Source organism: Watersipora subatra, chromosome 3 (genome assembly GCF_963576615.1).
Source record: "Watersipora subatra chromosome 3, tzWatSuba1.1, whole genome shotgun sequence".
Lineage (NCBI taxonomy): Eukaryota > Metazoa > Bryozoa > Gymnolaemata > Cheilostomatida > Watersiporidae > Watersipora > Watersipora subatra.
In genome coordinates, this window is record NC_088710.1 from 70409975 (window position 1) to 70432050 (window position 22076).

The 22076-nt window shown below is 38.0% G+C and overlaps 1 protein-coding gene across 2 annotated transcripts in view; it reads left to right on the forward strand.

Annotated features, from left to right (window-relative positions):
- The window catches only part of LOC137392027 (E3 ubiquitin-protein ligase CHFR-like), a 28451-nt gene continuing 6375 nt past the window's right edge, over positions 1–22076 (forward strand). The window contains exons 1-8 of one of the 2 annotated variants that reach the window (XM_068078615.1): positions 1–105; positions 1260–1350; positions 2677–2783; positions 5796–5888; positions 6682–6835; positions 8602–8756; positions 9981–10048; positions 10310–10472. In XM_068078615.1, the coding sequence (XP_067934716.1) occupies positions 3–105; positions 1260–1350; positions 2677–2783; positions 5796–5888; positions 6682–6835; positions 8602–8756; positions 9981–10048; positions 10310–10472 (934 nt within the window). In that variant the 5' untranslated portion in view covers positions 1–2. Of the gene's footprint in view, positions 122–1259; positions 1351–2676; positions 2784–5795; positions 5889–6681; positions 6836–8601; positions 8757–9980; positions 10049–10309; positions 10473–22076 lie in introns of both variants that reach the window. The other variant, XM_068078616.1, reaches the window with a different exon arrangement.

Sequence of the window (22076 nt, forward strand, 5' to 3'; positions counted from 1 at the left end):
GCATGGCAGATTCTGGCAAACCATGGGCTCGATTGGTCAATCTCGGTTCAACTGAGGAAATAATAGAGATTGTTGGCACCTCATTCACAATTGGAAGATTGCCAGGTATTAAAATTTGTAAGCTACCTTTGCTAGTGCTACCCAGATATCTAGTCTATAAATTCATCAGCCAGTATCAGTCACTGACAGACAGGGATCTGGTGTTGTAGAGTAATGACATTTTTTATCGATCTGCTTACTTTTGACTACAGATCTACAAATTGTTTCCAAGAAGACTAAGAGTTGGTATAGGTTAGTCAAGCTCCTCACCGCCCCCCCCCATCTGAATGCTGATGATGAAATTAACTTTAAAAGTTCGTTTAAGGATTTTTTTTATATTTTGTTTTCACCATTGATATAGTTTTGCAAGAAGATTTAATATGAATACAAACTGAATAAATGATTAAAAATCTCACTCATAATAATGTAATTATTAGGGTTGGCTAAAAAAAACAAATTATTTAAATCGTTGATTTAAACTATGATTTTTTGCATGCAAAAATCACGATTTGTTGTGTATTTTTTTGAAAATTAGCAAAATCAGTGTTTTTTGACCAAGAATCTTGTTTAGATGAGTGTGTAACAAATCTGTAAGCCATCTTCTGTCATTAATTAGCAAGTGTGATGGAGATAATTGACTGCTTATGCAGTATAATGCTACAGAAGTACCTTTGGAGTTAGGGCCTATGAGTTTATTTAGTAAACCTCAAAGTAAGATTTAATAGTGTGGTAGGTACTGTAACTGGTACAGTTTTGCCTCACTATCTCATAGCATTTTTTATCTTTGGCTCTCATCTGTGCTTTGTGTGAAACTGATAGTAGCTCTACTCCATTAACTTACATGTATTTCGCACATTATAATTGGAGGACTGCTGAATGCGAGAAATATAAGCATTTGTCAAATTGAAGCATGTAAGTTATCAATAGTAAAATATGGGTTCACTATTATTCTGATGTGCAATGCACCACACAACCAATTTACATGAGCGAAAATCGCAAAAAAAATCAAACTTATCAAAAGAATCATAAACATTAAGAAATTTGATTTAAATCCAAAGAGTCTGATTTTTTTTTCTTTTCTCAACACTGTTTAGGATATCATCTTGCAAATTGTCACTTACATGTACAGTTAAATTTGGCAAAATTCACTTTCTTATGCGTTGTCTATCGTAGTATTGCACAATGTCTTCACTTCATGTAATTTCACTTGATGTTTCTAGAAAATGATTTGTCAATTCCAAACAAGTTAGTGAGTCAAAACCACTGTAAGATCACAGCCGATGATGGTAGAGTGTATCTGACTGACACAAGGTACCTTTTTAGATTATTTAATACTAGTGACTGCTTACTTCAGATATCTTTACTTGCATTTGATAAGTATTGTTAGGTTTTCTGGGAGATCTATAAATACATGCCTCTAGTCTTGAAGTGTTGATATAAGAGATATGTTTGAGCCAGAATCTTAATGATTAGGTTGTCCATAAGATGAGAAAATATAGAGGCATTTGATGTTGAGTAGTTATCAAGCTATATTCAAGTAGTAAAGAGATAGAGACCATTGATCTTTGAGACATAGAGAGGGGAAGAAGGCAAAGGGAGAGAGAGAGAGATTAGGGGAAGAGAGAGAAAAAGGGCAGGGGTGAGAGAGATTAGAGGAAGAGAGAGGAAGAAGGCAGGGGAAAAGAGAGATTAGGGGAAGAGAAGCGAAGAGGTCAAGGAGTGATAGATATTAGGGGAAAAGAGGGCAGGAGATGAGAGAGATTAGGGGAAGAGAAACGAAGAGGGCAAGGAGTGATAGAGAGTAGGACAAAAGAGGGCAGGAGATCAGAGATCAGGGGAAGAGAGAGGAAGACCGCAGGGGATGAAAGAAATTAGGGGAAGAGAAAGGAAGACGGCAGGGGTGAGAGAGATTAGGGGAAGAGAAAGGAAGAGGGCAGGAGATGAGAGAGATTAAGGGAAGAGAGAGGAAGACGGCAGGGATGAAAGAAATTAGGGGAAGAGAAAGGAAGAAGGCAGGGTGAGAGAGATTAAGGGAAAAGAGAGGAAGGCGGCAGGGGTGAGAGAGATTAGAGAAAGAGAGAGGAAGACGGTAGGGGTGAGAGGGATTAGGGGAAGAGGGCAGGGGATGAGAGAGATTAGGGGAAGAGAAACGAAAAGGGCAAGGAGTGATAGAGATTAGGGGGAAAGAGGGCAGGAGATGAGAGATCAGGGGAAGAGAGAGGAAGACGGTAGGGGTGAGAGAGATTAGGGGAAAAGAGAGAAAGAGGGCAGGGGTGAGAGAGATTAGGGGAAGAGAAACGAAGAGGGCAAGGGGTGATAGAGATTAGAGGAAGAGAAAGGAAGAGGGCAGGAGATGAGAAAGATTAGGGGAAGAGAGAGGAAGAAGGCAGTAAGTGAGAAATGCACTAATTCTATCCTATTTGTTACAACAACAGTAACACCTTTTGGGCTTCACATATAGTTATATCTCACATATATAGCTTCACATTCAGTTAACCTAATATCACTTTTAGTAATTATTTCTTGATAAAGTGAGATTGGGACAAAAGGCCTGAGGTGAGCCTCTTAAATAATGACTTAGAATTTTATGAGCATTCATAGGCTCTTACATTTTCATGTCAAATTATTTTTTATCAGCACAAATGGAACTCAAGTGGATGGGACAAAGGTGAAACAGAAGAAAGCTGATCTGAACCACGGTGATGAAATACATATCGTTTTTAAAAAGAATAGCACTGAATCTAGTAAGTAGAGACTTTCACGACTTAAAGAAGCGCTAATATCAAAGTCAAACATGTTTTGACTTTGATATTAGCGACATTTACAAACTCAGCTACAAAATGGTTACCTCTTATCATCAACAACTGACCAGCTGGATGGAATCGTTCAGATTGGTACGAAAAAAAAAAAACAAATGATTTAGGTAATTCATGATTTAAATAGTGATTTTTTTTGGGGAAAATCACAATTTTTCCATAATTTTGCAAAAATCAGTGTTTTTTGATCAACAATCTTATATTGTTATGTGTGTAACAAATCTGTACAACTACTCCAGTCATGAATTAGCAAGTGTGATGAAGATACCGCATAACCTCTATTTGAACGCCGTGGCGCTCTATTTTTCAACCCTTTCCCTGTAGTGGCATTTTATTAGAGGTGACGTTCAAATAGAGGGACGCGTTGTATTTTTCAAATAGTTCGGCAGAATTTAGCTCAATTTAACTTTAATATTTTGCACTCTCCTTTGAGCAGAGCAACATTAACCGATTTGGATGCAATATATCTGCTATGACTTACCTCCAATTTGTCGTAGATTTTTTGAAAAGCTGAGAAATATCTCTACCAGTTCATATCTATTGCTTCCAATTGACCAACGATGATCTCATAGCCTGCATTGCAATTTGATCGAGTTTCCAATTTTTTATTTCATTCTAAATTTGAAGGCATATTTTTATTTTATAACTATTTTTACCAATGTTACATTAAAGCTCATTGCACTCATTGATATGTTTGCTACAGTTTCCAGCCAAAACTGGCTTTTTATGTGCAATGGAAAAGTAGTTATTAATGTCGATCTATTGTAAGCCGAGTTTACATAACCGTAATGATGCTATCAAATAATATGCTATCAACCTGAAAATTTACAAGTTATATAATAATAATTTATTAAATGCTACAAATATATATCCAAAAACAAGTGAAATAAGCAAACCATAATTGTAATACATGCGAAAACAAAAATTAACATTTTTGAAACAAAAATGTTTGCATCGTTTGATCGGCAGGTTGCGTTCTGCTTGTTGTTTTCGTATGGAACCATTTCATCTTCTTTTGGCCGTTCAATACTTTACACATAGTCTGCTGACCTCAACTCTTTTTCTGCACTGCTGAACTAGTCGATATTAGCATTTAAACAGTTTTTAGCAGAGCAAAACTTCTATGCATTGTTATCTGAAAAAGGTTTTCATGAAAGTATTGATGAAGTTTTAGCCACATGCGCACTAAGCACAAGTTATAGTCTGAAAATAGTAGTACAAATGTCACCAAAGTGTAAGCCGTTTTTCATGTACGTCGAAGTATCAAGATCGCGTTAAACAAGTATTTACTATTAGCATGATACAGTTATTAATTTTTTTTATGGTGTTGGTTTTAAAGGAAAAACCGTAAGCTTTAGAGTTAGAAAACCTCAATACGAACAGCATCCATGAGAAAATTACTTGTTAATGATGTAACTGTGTCATTACATGTATTACTGCCGTTTTGTGGACATTTTTTTACTGATCCTTTGCTATTATGGGTTCATAAAGATCAAAGAATGTCAAAGTGATGTCAAATAGAGGTGGCATTCAATTAAATGGTGGCGTTCTATTTTTCAACCCTTTTCTTATAGTGGCGGTCAAATAGAGGTGGCTTTCGAATAAAAGTGGCGTTCAAATAGAGGTTTTACGGTAATTGACTTCATGTGTAGTACAATGCTATGGAGTTAGGACCTTTGGAGTTAGGACCTATGAGTTTATTTAGTAAACCTCAAAGTAGGATTAATTGTGAGGTAGCACCTGTAACTGGTACAGTTTTGTCTCACTACTCTGTTTAATAAATCACATTACAACATCTAACTCTTTACGGCAATCAGCCCAAGTGAAAGCATTATAGCAAGAGTATGCTTTACTTTTGATTAAAAAGTAAAGCATACTCATTAAAAAATAATTAAGCAAAACTCATTAAAAAGTAATCAAACAACCGAGAAAACTGGCAAACTGATATTTATATTTTGCATGACCAACTGCATCAAACACCCTAAGGAAGAATGTGCTTAAATATTTCATAGTGTCTTTTTATGTTAAACTGCTAGTAGCTCTATGCCACTAACTTACATGTAGTTTGCAAATTGTGATTTTATATGGCTGATGAATGCAAGAAATATAAGAAGTTGTTAAACTAAAGCATTACTAATATTGTTACTAGTACTTGACAGTGGGTTTACCAGTATTCTGGTGTGCAATGCAATTCGCAGACAACTTGTCGAACAAAATTTAGTGAAAAGTCAAATTTTATCAAAAAAAGCATAAAAATTGAAAATAAATTGATTGAAATTGAAAAAATTCAATTTGTTCGAAATAAAATCATGATTTCTTTCCAACCTTAGAACCGTTGTTGTGCAACTATAGACAAGTCGGTTTGGCAAATCAACAGCCTTAATGATATTATCATGTGAACAATTGCTTATGGTCTAATAGCCTCTCATTATGTACTTGAGCCTGTCAAAATTTGAGCAAAGTTAAAAAAGTAGTAAGATTTTATTTTACTCTTTACATATACGTACACAGCATATACGTATGCAGAGCATATACGTACACAGAGCATATACGTATGCAGAGCATATACGTACACAGAGCATATACGTATGCAGAGCATATACGTACACAGAGCATATACGTATGCAGAGCATATACGTACGCAGAGCGTATACGTACGCAGAGCGTATACGTACGCAGAGCATATACATACGCAGAGCATATACGTACGCAGAGCATATACATACGCAGAGCATGTACGTACGCAGAGCATGTACGTTCGCATAACATATACATACGCATAACATATACATACAACTTTTGTGTTCAGTCAGTTTCCGTAAATACTTCATTACCCCATATTTGTACCTCGTTTATATTACATATCCTGTATATGTATGTGGTTGAGCGAGTGTGTTGAGGCTGTTCTTTTTGTTCACATCTGATCTTTTATCCTCTCAGATGTGGCCTATGCATTTGAGCTGCTCGACAAGAAGTTGTCAGATACTTTTGAAGCCACCCAGGAGTATGACGAAGTAGAGGAAGTGGATGCTGGTGAGTTTTTCAAAATCCAATTTTATTCAAATTTGTTTTGCTTTGAGTAGATTTTGTTTAAAAATATTGTTTCATATTTGCTAAATAGTTGTATGAGTACCATCTTTGATAACAGGCACCTGGTCAATTAGTTGGTTTGGGTTTGTATATCAGCAGCTCACCTGACAATCCAAGCCATTCACTTTTGTACAACATGTTGCAAAACCTTTCAAGCTTTTTAAAGAACCTGTCTCATGTGTAAAGGTTATCACTCTATTGCTCATCTCATGAGGTGACACCTTGGCATTGACTCTGATAATAAGCCATTTCCTCAATCACTAGACGTCCAAAAGTAGACAACATGCTGGAACATGTCTACCTGTACATGGTGTGCATTACACTCAAATTCAAAAAACCATCGTCTGACTCTGTCTTCATGTTGAGAGAAAGAGTTGTCTTTCCTTGTTCTCCTTTTGTGCGTGTGTAATGTTTTGAAGAAAATAATTTGCTGACTTAGCAATATTTTGGTATGTTATACGTGAAATATGTATTGTTTATCTGGATTATGGGAATTTCTTAATTAAAGACCAAGATATGTGATAACTGTACCATTGCATTCAGGGTCTCCAATAACACCAGGTATTTCAGTTGGGAGAGATATGTTTATGGAATTTGATAGCTTCCATGGTTTAGCTGATGAGATTAGGTAGCACTCTAACCAAACATAGCGGTTCTGTTTGAAGTTCTGTGGAGAATGAGTCATTTAGTAAAGACTGCTCCACGGAATATTCATGTTGTATTCTAACTGTTTTAGATCCGGATGAGCCGCTGAGAAAGCATCCTAAACTTGATGCAGAAGCAACCAAGGATACAGCGGGTCGAGGCACCCTTGGAACAAGACAGGTGGATGAGATAGAAGAGACTCTCTTGTGCTGCATCTGTCAAGAGCTACTCTATGACTGCGTTAGGTACATCCTAGTTGCTCCATATCCCTGTGCATCACACCGGCTATGAGCTACCGCTGTCCGACAGTTCTTAAAAAAATACATGATTATTGCATGAGTGTATCAATGCAATCTTTAAACATTTTACTACTCTGAATTTAAAAGTATACTCTGTATGTGCGTTTATAATTTGTTTATCCATTATAGCAGTGGGAGACAGTGTAAAGAGAGAGCTCACTCTCATAGTGCCTGGTATAAACACTCTCTATCTAGCTTCTGCTCGAGCTATGGTAACTCCCGCTTCTCTTCTCATCATCTGGCGGATCTCCATTTGATTTGATTCAATTTTGTAGCCGTAAATATGCTCCAAATAAATGTAGTTTAAGTATTGAGTTATTGGCTAGTATGTATATAATCAAAGAATGGATTTTCTGAAAAACCTCAGTTCTGGCCTATTATTTGCTCGTTTTGTTTTTGCTATAAATGATTTATTTTGTTTTTTAAAAAGGTAATTGTCATTTGACATAAAATCTATATTAAATATAAAAAGCTCTTATACTTAAGTTGAATTTGTTAGTAGACCAGAAAATAATAATTACACATCTATGTGGATTTATCAATAACGGAACTTATAATTGGTGTTTCTATATTTCATACATTAGTCTATATATAGATGTATATTTCTCAGCGTTGGTATGTGTTTCCTTCCAGCTATAGCTATTAAAATCTAGGGATTAAAATGTCACAGCTCTGAAGGATTTGAACTCACAATGATTGCATCCACAAGATTTTTTCCAAGCGCTCTACCACTGAGATACATAAGCTTTCTTGAAGATGAAGTTATATATTCCCTGTTATACCGTATGCACACAATTATTATTTGAGCAGTGCACCCACACGTTACAATGCCCCTGTTAAGAAATATTTTTCATAAGTTTCAATTACTATATCTGGGGTGAAGGCCAATTTTTTTCACGGGGACAATTATATTATCTCCGTAAGAAGAACCTCATCATTCTTTCTCTCCGTTCGGTCAGACAAAGACAGTACGATATCTCACTTTTTCATTTGTACCACTACCAAGAGGTAACAGTATCGTCGTATTCAAAGTTTTGATGGATAGCTTCTGCTGGAACAGCAACCTTTTTTATGCTCGCACACTTCTATGCAAGAATTGTTATTATTAATTCTACATATTCAGGATTTTTATTTTGATTTCTCAGTTCGTATTAATTGTATCATTACCGAAGCATCTTTTATTGTAATCGTAGCAAAACAGACTTAATTTAGCTATTACTTGATAATTATTTCACATTTGCATTTAAACACTTTTATAGTTGTTTTATTTTTTAATTTATTTGACTTGCATAAAACATTCTCCTCACGATAGGAAGTTTGAAAGTTACAGTTGTTTGACAAAGTTTGAAAACCTTACAGTTGTTTTTATTTTCTCCTAATTTATTTCAACTACACAAAACACTTCTCTCATGATATGTAGTTTGAAAGTTAAAATGGAAAATGTTGTTATATGTTAAATACAAATCAACTTTCTGTGCAAATACTTTTTTTGTTACGCGGGCAACACCGGGTAGTACAGCTAGTAGGTTAATATTTGGGACATGTCTTCCAAAAGAAAGCTTCATATGAGGATCTGAAGTGTAGGTATTGTCAACAATAGTTTTAAGATATTTTCGATGTCAGGCTTTCCCATAATCCTGAACAGGACGATACTTGAACAACCCGCTGTAAGCCACACTACCATCTCTGCACTAATCGTTGCTTACTTGCAGCTTGCAACCTTGCATGCATACATTCTGCGCTGGCTGTTTCTCTCAGTGGATGCGGACGTCAAAAGCGTGTCCAACGTGCAGAAAAAAGGCAACATCTGTAGCTCAAAACCACATACTTCGCAATTTAATTGAGATCTACTTGAAATCTAATCCCAGTGAGTAGACCTCTTTATTACTTTCTTGCTCATGAGACTGATTTATATACAGACATACAGACAGGTATGCAGGCAGACATGCATACAGACAGACAGACAGAAGTAACTAATGTACTCCCAATGTTTGAGGTGCACAGCTCCATTAACATTCAATGCATGGAGCTAGCTACTATTCTATGGGTCACAATTATGATTACCTTACTCGAGTTTTCTCATGCTGATAGATGCTGAACATATCAGGGCTACGCCTTATTTAGGCTGAGTCTTGTTACTATTTGCAAGTATTTCATACACTAGTAGTATTGCTGCTATGTAAGTAGTATATTGTATATTATACACTAGTAGTATTGCTGCTATGTAAGTAGTATATTGTATATTATACACAAGTAGTATTGCTGCTATGTAAGTAGTACATTGTATATTATACACAAGTAGTATTGCTACTATGTAAGTAGTATATTGTATATTATACACAAGTAGTATTGCTGCTATGTAAGTAGTATATTGTATATTATACACAAGTAGTATTGCTGCTATGTAAGTAGTATATTGTATATTATACACAAGTAGTATTGCTGCTATGTAAGTAGTATATTGTATATTATACACTAGTAGTATTGCTGCTATGTAAGTAGTATATTGTATATTATACACAAGTAGTATTGCTGCTATGTAAGTAGTATATTGTATATTATACACAAGTAGTATTGCTGCTATGTAAGTAGTATATTGTATATTATACACAAGTAGTATTGCTGCTATGTAAGTAGTATATTGTATATTATACACAGGTAGTATTGCTGCTATGTAAGTAGTATATTGTATATTATACACAAGTAGTATTGCTGCTATGTAAGTAGTATATTGTATATTATACACTAGTAGTATTGCTGCTATGTAAGTAGTATATTGTATATTATACACAAGTAGTATTGACCTCCTTAGAACATAAATCAGTTACTGAATAGTTTGAGTTATGAAAGTGTTTGTTTATAGTTCACATCATTATTATTATTGTTATTAATAGGATTATCATTGCCAATATTCAGAGATATTCATATATTATATAGTAGATACCCAGCATGTATGTTCCTTTCTTGTTAAGAATGGTGAGAAGGCCTAGCCAGTCTTCTAGGCTGTTTTACCATAGTATTTTTTGCATTAAAAGAAATTTTTTTGGCTACAAGGAGGTGCAGTGACTGGACAGTGTTGTGTGTTTTGCAGACAAGCAGAGACCAAGGGATGAACTCGATGTGCTCGATGAAAACAACACTATTAAACAACCAGTTATGGTCAGTCCAATCCGATTGTTCCTACTTTCTGCTATCATCTCTCAATTATATTAGTGCTTAGTTACTAGCCATGGCAGTAGAACTTAGCAAGAAGGGTGTCAGCCACAGCAAAATAATACATCTACTACACACCTGCTTCATATGATCATTGATTCATACCACTTGACTCACTCTACTAGCATAGGGTTTGTACGCTGTACCACAGGACAATATTCTAGTCGCCAGTATGCTATGTCTAACCTGTAGGGTGTGTTTGTGTAGGTTCTGAAAGACTGGCGTCCAGATGGGATGGATAGTGATGAGAGCTATGATGAGTCTGAGGATTCCTACAACTCTGATGATGGTGGGGCTGCGGCTGCAGCACCTATTCATCTTCCTGTCAACATGAATGTGCCCGTATGCAGGCAGTGTCCAGGCTATAATGGTTCGTATATATACCGCTGTAGTCAGTCTGAAATATTTGTCTGTTTCTCTCTAATAACCACCCAACCACAGCTCTCTTCCATTATTGTCACTAAGGATTTGTTCTACCAATCTGCGTTTCTATAGACTACTACTTCAAGTATAATATCTATCTACATTTATTAATAATTCAGCAGTACTTTACAATCCAGTATTTAACCAATTAAACGCATGAATTTAATTCATTCTAAGACTTGCTCTGTATTTTAAAACTGTCATATGTTAGGTCAAATATTCCCATAAGAATACACTGTAATTCGTTTAATCGGTTTAACGTCCTCAAAATCTATAATAACTTGTAAATAAATACTGAAGGTAGCTACACATAGCAATATAACTAATGCTTTATAGTAATATGTAATGAGTAAACTATAAAAAGGTTTATAGTTATCTTACTTTAGAAAGACGAATGAAAGTACTAGTCTGCAATGTATAGATTCATAGGAAGACGTGAGAGAGATAGCTTACTCTAACTTATTATTATTTTACATTTTAGTTTTAATTTTTATCATCAACTTTTTCAAATTCAATGATGAAGTTCCGCTGCATCGAGTGACTTCATCATGTTATGGAAATTAGTTTGACTCTAGCCTAAAATATTTGCTTTGGATCTTTTTCATGGTGTGTTAAAAGTTTTATGCATCAAGTTAATCATAGGTAGAGGTTGTACTGCATATCTATAGGGTCTGTAACACTCCTCGACCTATAGGGTCTGTAACACTCCTCTACCTATAGGGTATGTAACACTCCTCTATCTATAGGGTATGTAACACTCCTCTATCTACAGAGTATGTAACACTCCTCTATCTATAGGGTCTGTAACACTCCTCTATCTATAGGGTATGTAACACTCCTCTATCTATAGGGTATGTAACACTCCTCTATCTATAGGGTATGTAACACTCCTCTATCTATAGGGTATGTAACACTCCTCTATCTATAGGGTCTGTAACACTCCTCTATCTATAGGGTATGTAACACTCCTCTATCTATAGGGTCTGTAACACTCCTCTATCTATAGAGTCTGTAACACTCCTCTATCTATAGGGTCTGTAACACTCCTCTATCTATAGGGTATGTAACACTCCTCTATCTATAGGGTCTGTAACACTCCTCTATCTATAGAGTCTGTAACACTCCTCTATCTATTGGGTCTGTAACACTCCTCTATCTATAGGGTCTGTAACACTCCTCTATCTATAGGGTATGTAACACTCCTCTATCTATAGGGTCTGTAACACTCCTCTATCTACAGAGTATGTAACACTCCTCTATCTATAGGGTATGTAACACTCCTCTATCTATAGGGTCTGTAACACTCCTCTATCTATAGGGTATGTAACACTCCTCTATCTATAGGGTCTGTAACACTCCTCTATCTATAGAGTCTGTAACACTCCTCTATCTATAGGGTCTGTAACACTCCTCTATCTATAGGGTATGTAACACTCCTCTATCTATAGGGTCTGTAACACTCCTCTATCTATAGAGTCTGTAACACTCCTCTATCTATTGGGTCTGTAACACTCCTCTATCTATAGGGTCTGTAACACTCTTCTATCTATAGGATCTGTAACACTCCTCTATCTATAGGGTATGTAACACTCCTCTATCTATAGGGTATGTAACACTCCTCTATCTATAGGGTATGTAACACTCCTCTATCTATAGGGTCTGTAACACTCCTCTATCTATAGGGTATGTAACACTCCTCTATCTATAGGGTCTGTAACACTCCTCTATCTATAGAGTCTGTAACACTCCTCTATCTATTGGGTCTGTAACACTCCTCTATCTATAGGGTCTGTAACACTCCTCTATCTATAGGGTATGTAACACTCCTCTATCTATAGGGTCTGTAACACTCCTCTATCTACAGAGTATGTAACACTCCTCTATCTATAGAGTCTGTAACACTCCTCTATCTATAGGGTATGTAACACTCCTCTATCTATAGGGTATGTAACACTCCTCTATCTATAGAGTCTGTAACACTCCTCTATCTATAGGGTCTGTAACACTCCTCTATCTATAGGGTCTGTAACACTCCTCTATCTATAGGGTATGTAACACTCCTCTATCTATAGGGTCTGTAACACTCCTCTATCTACAGAGTATGTAACACTCCTCTATCTATAGAGTCTGTAACACTCCTCTATCTATAGGGTATGTAACACTCCTCTATCTATAGAGTCTGTAACACTCCTCTATCTATAGGGTCTGTAACACTCCTCTATCTATAGGGTCTGTAACACTCCTCTATCTATAGGGTATGTAACACTCCTCTATCTATAGGGTATGTAACACTCCTCTATCTATAGGGTATGTAACACTCTTCTATCTATAGGGTATGTAACACTCCTCTATCTATAGGGTATGTAACACTCTTCTATCTATAGGGTATGTAACACTCCTCTATCTATAGGGTATGTAACACTCCTCTATCTATAGAGTCTGTAACACTCCTCTATCTATAGAGTCTGTAACACTCCTCTATCTATAGGGTCTGTAACACTCCTCTATCTATAGGGTATGTAACACTCCTCTATCTATAGGGTATGTAACACTCCTCTATCTATAGGGTCTGTAACACTCCTCTATCTATAGGGTATGTAACACTCCTCTATCTATAGGGTATGTAACACTCTTCTATCTATAGGGTATGTAACACTCCTCTATCTATAGGGTATGTAACACTCCTCTATCTATAGAGTCTGTAACACTCCTCTATCTATAGGGTCTGTAACACTCCTCTATCTATAGGGTCTGTAACACTCCTCTATCTATAGGGTCTGTAACACTCCTCTATCTATAGGGTCTGTAACACTCCTCTATCTATAGGGTATGTAACACTCCTCTATCTATAGGGTCTGTAACACTCCTCTATCTATAGGGTCTGTAACACTCCTCTATCTATAGGGTCTGTAACACTCCTCTATCTATAGGGTCTGTAACACTCCTCTATCTATAGGGTATGTAACACTCCTCTATCTATAGGGTCTGTAACACTCCTCTATCTATAGGGTCTGTAACACTCCTCTATCTATAGGGTCTGTAACACTCCTCTATCTATAGGGTCTGTAACACTCCTCTATCTATAGGGTATGTAACACTCCTCTATCTATAGGGTCTGTAACACTCCTCTATCTATAGGGTCTGTAACACTCCTCTATCTATTGGGTCTGTAACACTCCTCTATCTATAGGGTCTGTAACACTCCTCTATCTATAGGGTATGTAACACTCCTCTATCTATAGGGTCTGTAACACTCCTCTATCTATAGGGTCTGTAACACTCCTCTATCTATAGGGTATGTAACACTCCTCTATCTATAGGGTATGTAACACTCCTCTATCTATAGGGTATGTAACACTCCTCTATCTATAGAGTCTGTAACACTCCTCTATCTATAGGGTCTGTAACACTCCTCTATCTATAGGGTATGTAACACTCCTCTATCTATAGGGTATGTAACACTCCTCTATCTATAGGGTATGTAACACTCCTCTATCTATAGAGTCTGTAACACTCCTCTATCTATAGGGTCTGTAACACTCCTCTATCTATAGGGTATGTAACACTCCTCTATCTATAGGGTCTGTAACACTCCTCTATCTATAGGGTCTGTAACACTCCTCTATCTATAGGGTCTGTAACACTCCTCTATCTATAGAGTCTGTAACACTCCTCTATCTATAGGGTCTGTAACACTCCTCTATCTATAGGGTCTGTAACACTCCTCTATCTATAGGGTATGTAACACTCCTCTATCTACAGAGTATGTAACACTCCTCTACCTATAGGGTCTGTAACACTCCTCTATCTATAGGGTCTGTAACACTCCTCTATCTATAGGGTATGTAACACTCCTCTATCTATAGGGTCTGTAACACTCCTCTATCTATAGGGTCTGTAACACTCCTCTATCTATAGGGTATGTAACACTCCTCTATCTATAGGGTATGTAACACTCCTCTATCTATAGGGTATGTAACACTCCTCTATCTATAGAGTCTGTAACACTCCTCTATCTATAGGGTCTGTAACACTCCTCTATCTATAGGGTCTGTAACACTCCTCTATCTATTGGGTCTGTAACACTCCTCTACCTATAGGGTCTGTAACACTCTTCTATCTATAGGGTCTGTAACACTCCTCTATCTATAGGGTATGTAACACTCCTCTATCTATAGGGTATGTAACACTCCTCTATCTATAGAGTCTGTAACACTCCTCTATCTATAGGGTCTGTAACACTCCTCTATCTATAGGGTCTGTAACACTCCTCTATCTATAGGGTATGTAACACTCCTCTATCTATAGGGTCTGTAACACTCCTCTATCTATAGGGTATGTAACACTCCTCTATCTATAGGGTCTGTAACACTCCTCTACCTATAGGGTCTGTAACACTCTTCTATCTATAGGGTATGTAACACTCCTCTATCTATAGGGTCTGTAACACTCCTCTATCTATAGGGTATGTAACACTCCTCTATCTATAGGGTATGTAACACTCCTACCTATAGGGTATGTAACACTCCTCTATCTATAGGGTATGTAACACTCCTCTATCTATAGGGTATGTAACACTCCTCTATCTATAGGGTATGTAACACTCCTCTATCTATAGGGTCTGTAACACTCCTCTACCTATAGGGTCTGTAACACTCTTCTATCTATAGGGTCTGTAACACTCCTCTATCTATAGGGTCTGTAACACTCCTCTATCTATAGGGTATGTAACACTCTTCTATCTATAGGGTATGTAACACTCTTCTATCTATAGGGTCTGTAACACTCCTCTATCTATTGGGTCTGTAACACTCCTCTATCTATAGGGTCTGTAACACTCCTCTATCTATAGGGTCTGTAACACTCCTCTATCTATAGGGTCTGTAACACTCCTCTATCTATAGGGTCTGTAACACTCCTCTATCTATAGGGTCTGTAACACTCCTCTATCTATAGGGTATGTAACACTCCTCTATCTATAGGGTATGTAACACTCCTCTATCTATAGAGTCTGTAACACTCCTCTATCTATAGGGTCTGTAACACTCCTCTATCTATAGGGTCTGTAACACTCCTCTATCTATAGGGTCTGTAACACTCCTCTATCTATAGGGTCTGTAACACTCCTCTATCTATAGGGTCTGTAACACTCCTCTATCTATAGGGTCTGTAACACTCCTCTATCTATAGGGTATGTAACACTCCTCTATCTATAGGGTATGTAACACTCCTCTATCTATAGAGTCTGTAACACTCCTCTATCTATAGGGTCTGTAACACTCCTCTATCTATAGGGTCTGTAACACTCCTCTATCTATAGGGTCTGTAACACTCCTCTATCTATAGGGTATGTAACACTCCTCTATCTATAGGGTCTGTTACACTCCTCTATCTATAGGGTATGTAACACTCCTCTATCTATAGGGTCTGTAACACTCCTCTACCTATAGGGTCTGTAACACTCTTCTATCTATAGGGTCTGTAACACTCCTCTATCTATAGAGTCTGTAACACTCCTCTATCTATAGGGTCTGTAACACTCCTCTACCTATAGGGTCTGTAACACTCTTCTATCTATAGGGTCTGTAACACTCCTCTATCTATAGGGTCTGTAACACTCCTCTATCTATAGGGTATGTAACACTCTTCTATCTATAGGGTCTGTAACACTCCTCTATCTATTGGGTCTGTAACACTCCTCTATCTATAGGGTCTGTAACACTCCTCTATCTATAGGGTCTGTAACACTCCTCTACCTATAGGGTCTGTAACACTCCTCTATCTATAGGGTCTGTAACACTCCTCTACCTATAGGGTCTGTAACACTCCTCTATCTATAGGGTATGTAACACTCCTCTATCTATAGGGTCTGTAACACTCCTCTATCTATAGGGTCTGTAACACTCCTCTATCTACAGAGTATGTAACACTCCTCTATCTATAGGGTATGTAACACTCCTCTATCTATAGGGTATGTAACACTCCTCTATCTATAGGGTCTGTAACACTCCTCTATCTATAGGGTATGTAACACTCCTCTATCTATAGGGTCTGTAACACTCCTCTATCTATAGGGTATGTAACACTCCTCTATCTATAGGGTCTGTAACACTCCTCTACCTATAGGGTCTGTAACACTCTTCTATCTATAGGGTCTGTAACACTCCTCTATCTATAGGGTCTGTAACACTCTTCTATCTATAGGGTCTGTAACACTCCTCTATCTATAGGGTCTGTAACACTCCTCGACCTATAGGGTATGTAACACTCCTCTATCTATAGGGTCTGTAACACTCCTCTATCTATAGGGTATGTAACACTCCTCTATCTATAGGGTCTGTAACACTCCTCTATCTATAGGGTCTGTAACACTCCTCTACCTATAGGGTCTGTAACACTCTTCTATCTATAGGGTCTGTAACACTCCTCTATCTATAGGGTATGTAACACTCCTCGACCTATAGGGTATGTAACACTCCTCTATCTATAGGGTCTGTAACACTCCTCTATCTATAGGGTCTGTAACACTCCTCTATCTATAGGGTCTGTAACACTCCTCTACCTATAGGGTCTGTAACACTCTTCTATCTATAGGGTCTGTAACACTCCTCTATCTATAGGGTATGTAACACTCCTCTACCTATAGGGTATGTAACACTCCTCTATCTATAGGGTCTGTAACACTCCTCTATCTATAGGGTCTGTAACACTCCTCTACCTATAGGGTCTGTAACACTCCTCTATCTATAGGGTCTGTAACACTCCTCTATCTATAGGGTATGTAACACTCCTCTATCTATAGGGTCTGTAACACTCCTCTATCTATAGGGTCTGTAACACTCCTCTATCTATTGGGTCTGTAACACTCCTCTATCTATAGGGTCTGTAACACTCCTCTATCTATAGGGTATGTAACACTCCTCTATCTATAGGGTATGTAACACTCCTCTATCTATAGGGTCTGTAACACTCCTCTATCTATTGGGTCTGTAACACTCCTCTATCTATAGGGTCTGTAACACTCCTCTATCTATAGGGTATGTAACACTCCTCTATCTATAGGGTCTGTAACACTCCTCTACCTATAGGGTCTGTAACACTCTTCTATCTATAGGGTCTGTAACACTCCTCTATCTATAGGGTATGTAACACTCCTCGACCTATAGGGTATGTAACATTCCTCTACCTATAGGGTCTGTAACACTCCTCTATCTATAGGGTCTGTAACACTCCTCTATCTATAGGGTATGTAACACTCCTCTATCTATAGGGTATGTAACACTCCTCTATCTATAGAGTCTGTAACACTCCTCTATCTATAGGGTCTGTAACACTCCTCTATCTATAGGGTCAATAACACTCCTCTATCTATAGGGTCTGTAACACTCCTCTATCTATAGGGTCTGTAACACTCCTCTACCTATAGGGTCTGTAACACTCTTCTATCTATAGGGTCTGTAACACTCCTCTATCTATAGGGTATGTAACACTCCTCTACCTATAGGGTATGTAACACTCCTCTATCTATAGGGTATGTAACACTCCTCTATCTATAGAGTCTGTAACACTCCTCTATCTATAGGGTCTGTAACATTCCTCTACCTATAGGGTATGTAACACTCCTCTATCTATAGGGTCTGTAACACTCCTCTATCTATAGGGTCTGTAACACTCCTCTATCTATAGGGTTTGTAACACTCCTCTACCTATAGGGTCTGTAACACTCTTCTATCTATAGGGTCTGTAACACTCCTCTATCTATAGGGTATGTAACACTCCTCGACCTATAGGGTATGTAACATTCCTCTACCTATAGGGTCTGTAACACTCCTCTATCTATAGGGTATGTAACACTCCTCTATCTATAGAGTCTGTAACACTCCTCTATCTATAGGGTCTGTAACACTCCTCTATCTATAGGGTATGTAACACTCCTCTATCTATAGGGTCTGTAACACTCCTCTATCTATAGGGTATGTAACACTCCTCTATCTATAGGGTCTGTAACACTCCTCTATCTACAGAGTATGTAACACTCCTCTACCTATAGGGTATGTAACACTCCTCTATCTATAGGGTCTGTAACACTCCTCTATCTATAGGGTCTGTAACACTCCTCTATCTATAGGGTCTGTAACACTCTTCTATCTATAGGATCTGTAACACTCCTCTATCTATAGGGTATGTAACACTCTTCTATCTATAGGGTATGTAACACTCCTCTATCTATAGGGTATGTAACATTCCTCTACCTATAGGGTCTGTAACACTCCTCTACCTATAGGGTCTGTAACACTCCTCTATCTATAGGGTCTGTAACACTCTTCTATCTATAGGATCTGTAACACTCCTCTATCTATAGGGTATGTAACACTCCTCTATCTATAGGGTATGTAACATTCCTCTACCTATAGGGTCTGTAACACTCCTCTACCTATAGGGTCTGTAACACTCCTCTATCTATAGGGTATGTAACACTCCTCTATCTATAGGGTATGTAACACTCCTCTATCTATAGAGTCTGTAACACTCCTCTATCTATAGGGTCTGTAACACTCCTCTATCTATAGGGTCTGTAACACTCCTCTATCTACAGAGTATGTAACACTCCTCTACCTATAGGGTCTGTAACACTCCTCTATCTATAGAGTCTGTAACACTCCTCTATCTATAGGGTATGTAACACTCCTCTATCTATAGGGTATGTAACACTCCTCTATCTATAGAGTCTGTAACACTCCTCTATCTATAGGGTCTGTAACACTCCTCTATCTATAGGGTCTGTAACACTCCTCTATCTATAGGGTATGTAACACTCCTCTATCTATAGGGTATGTAACACTCCTCTATCTATAGGGTATGTAACACTCTTCTATCTATAGGGTATGTAACACTCCTCTATCTATAGGGTATGTAACACTCCTCTATCTATAGGGTATGTAACACTCCTCTATCTATAGAGTCTGTAACACTCCTCTATCTATAGGGTCTGTAACACTCCTCTATCTATAGGGTCTGTAACACTCCTCTATCTATAGGGTATGTAACACTCCTCGACCTATAGGGTATGTAACACTCCTCTATCTATAGGGTATGTAACACTCCTCTATCTATAGGGTCTGTAACACTCCTCTATCTATAGGGTCTGTAACACTCCTCTATCTATAGGGTCTGTAACACTCCTCTATCTATAGGGTATGTAACACTCCTCTATCTATAGGGTCTGTAACACTCCTCTATCTATAGGGTCTGTAACACTCCTCTATCTATAGGGTCTGTAACACTCCTCTATCTATAGGGTCTGTAACACTCCTCTATCTATAGGGTCTGTAACACTCCTCTATCTATAGGGTATGTAACACTCCTCTATCTATAGGGTATGTAACACTCCTCTATCTATAGAGTCTGTAACACTCCTCTATCTATAGGGTCTGTAACACTCCTCTATCTATAGGGTCTGTAACACTCCTCTATCTATAGGGTATGTAACACTCCTCTATCTATAGGGTCTGTAACACTCCTCTATCTATAGGGTATGTAACACTCCTCTATCTATAGAGTCTGTAACACTCCTCTATCTATAGGGTCTGTAACACTCCTCTATCTATAGGGTCTGTAACACTCCTCTATCTATAGGGTCTGTAACACTCCTCTATCTATAGGGTCTGTAACACTCCTCTATCTATAGGGTCTGTAACACTCCTCTATCTATAGGGTCTGTAACACTCCTCTATCTATAGGGTCTGTAACACTCCTCTATCTATAGGGTCTGTAACACTCCTCTATCTATAGGGTATGTAACACTCCTCTATCTATAGGGTATGTAACACTCCTCTATCTATAGGGTCTGTAACACTCCTCTATCTATAGGGTCTGTAACACTCCTCTATCTATAGGGTCTGTAACACTCCTCTATCTATAGGGTCTGTAACACTCCTCTATCTATAGGGTCTGTAACACTCCTCTATCTATAGGGTATGTAACACTCCTCTATCTATAGGGTCTGTAACACTCCTCTATCTATAGGGTATGTAACACTCCTCTATCTATAGAGTCTGTAACACTCCTCTATCTATAGGGTCTGTAACACTCCTCTATCTATAGGGTATGTAACACTCCTCTATCTATAGGGTCTGTAACACTCCTCTATCTATAGGGTCTGTAACACTCCTCTATCTATAGGGTATGTAACACTCCTCTATCTATAGGGTCTGTAACACTCCTCTATCTATAGGGTATGTAACACTCCTCTATCTATAGGGTATGTAACACTCCTCGACCTATAGGGTATGTAACACTCCTCTATCTATAGGGTATGTAACACTCCTCTATCTATAGGGTCTGTAACACTCCTCTATCTATAGGGTATGTAACACTCCTCTATCTATTGGGTCTGTAACACTCCTCTATCTATAGGGTCTGTAACACTCCTCTATCTATAGGGTCTGTAACACTCCTCTATCTATAGGGTCTGTAACACTCCTCTATCTATAGGGTCTGTAACACTCCTCTATCTATAGGGTATGTAACACTCCTCTATCTATAGGGTATGTAACACTCCTCTATCTATAGAGTCTGTAACACTCCTCTATCTATAGGGTCTGTAACACTCCTCTATCTATAGGGTCTGTAACACTCCTCTATCTATAGGGTATGTAACACTCCTCTATCTACAGAGTATGTAACACTCCTCTACCTATAGGGTCTGTAACACTCCTCTATCTATAGGGTCTGTAACACTCCTCTATCTATAGGGTATGTAACACTCCTCTATCTATAGGGTCTGTAACACTCCTCTATCTATAGGGTCTGTAACACTCCTCTATCTATAGGGTCTGTAACACTCCTCTATCTATAGGGTCTGTAACACTCCTCTATCTATAGGGTATGTAACACTCCTCTATCTATAGGGTATGTAACACTCCTCTATCTATAGGGTATGTAACACTCCTCTATCTATAGGGTCTGTAACACTCCTCTATCTATAGGGTCTGTAACACTCCTCTATCTATAGGGTCTGTAACACTCCTCTATCTATAGGGTCTGTAACACTCCTCTATCTATAGGGTATGTAACACTCCTCTATCTATAGGGTATGTAACACTCCTCTATCTATAGGGTCTGTAACACTCCTCTATCTATAGGGTATGTAACACTCCTCTATCTATAGGGTATGTAACACTCCTCTATCTATAGGGTATGTAACACTCCTCTATCTATAGAGTCTGTAACACTCCTCTATCTATAGGGTCTGTAACACTCCTCTATCTATAGGGTCTGTAACACTCCTCTATAGGTATGTACACTCCTCTACAGAGTATGTAACACTCCTCTACCTATAGGGTCTGTAACACTCCTCTATCTATAGGGTCTGTAACACTCCTCTATCTATAGGGTCTGTAACACTCCTCTATCTATAGGGTATGTAACACTCCTCTATCTATAGGGTCTGTAACACTCCTCTACCTATAGGGTATGTAACACTCCTCTATCTATAGGGTCTGTAACACTCCTCTATCTATAGGGTCTGTAACACTCCTCTATCTATTGG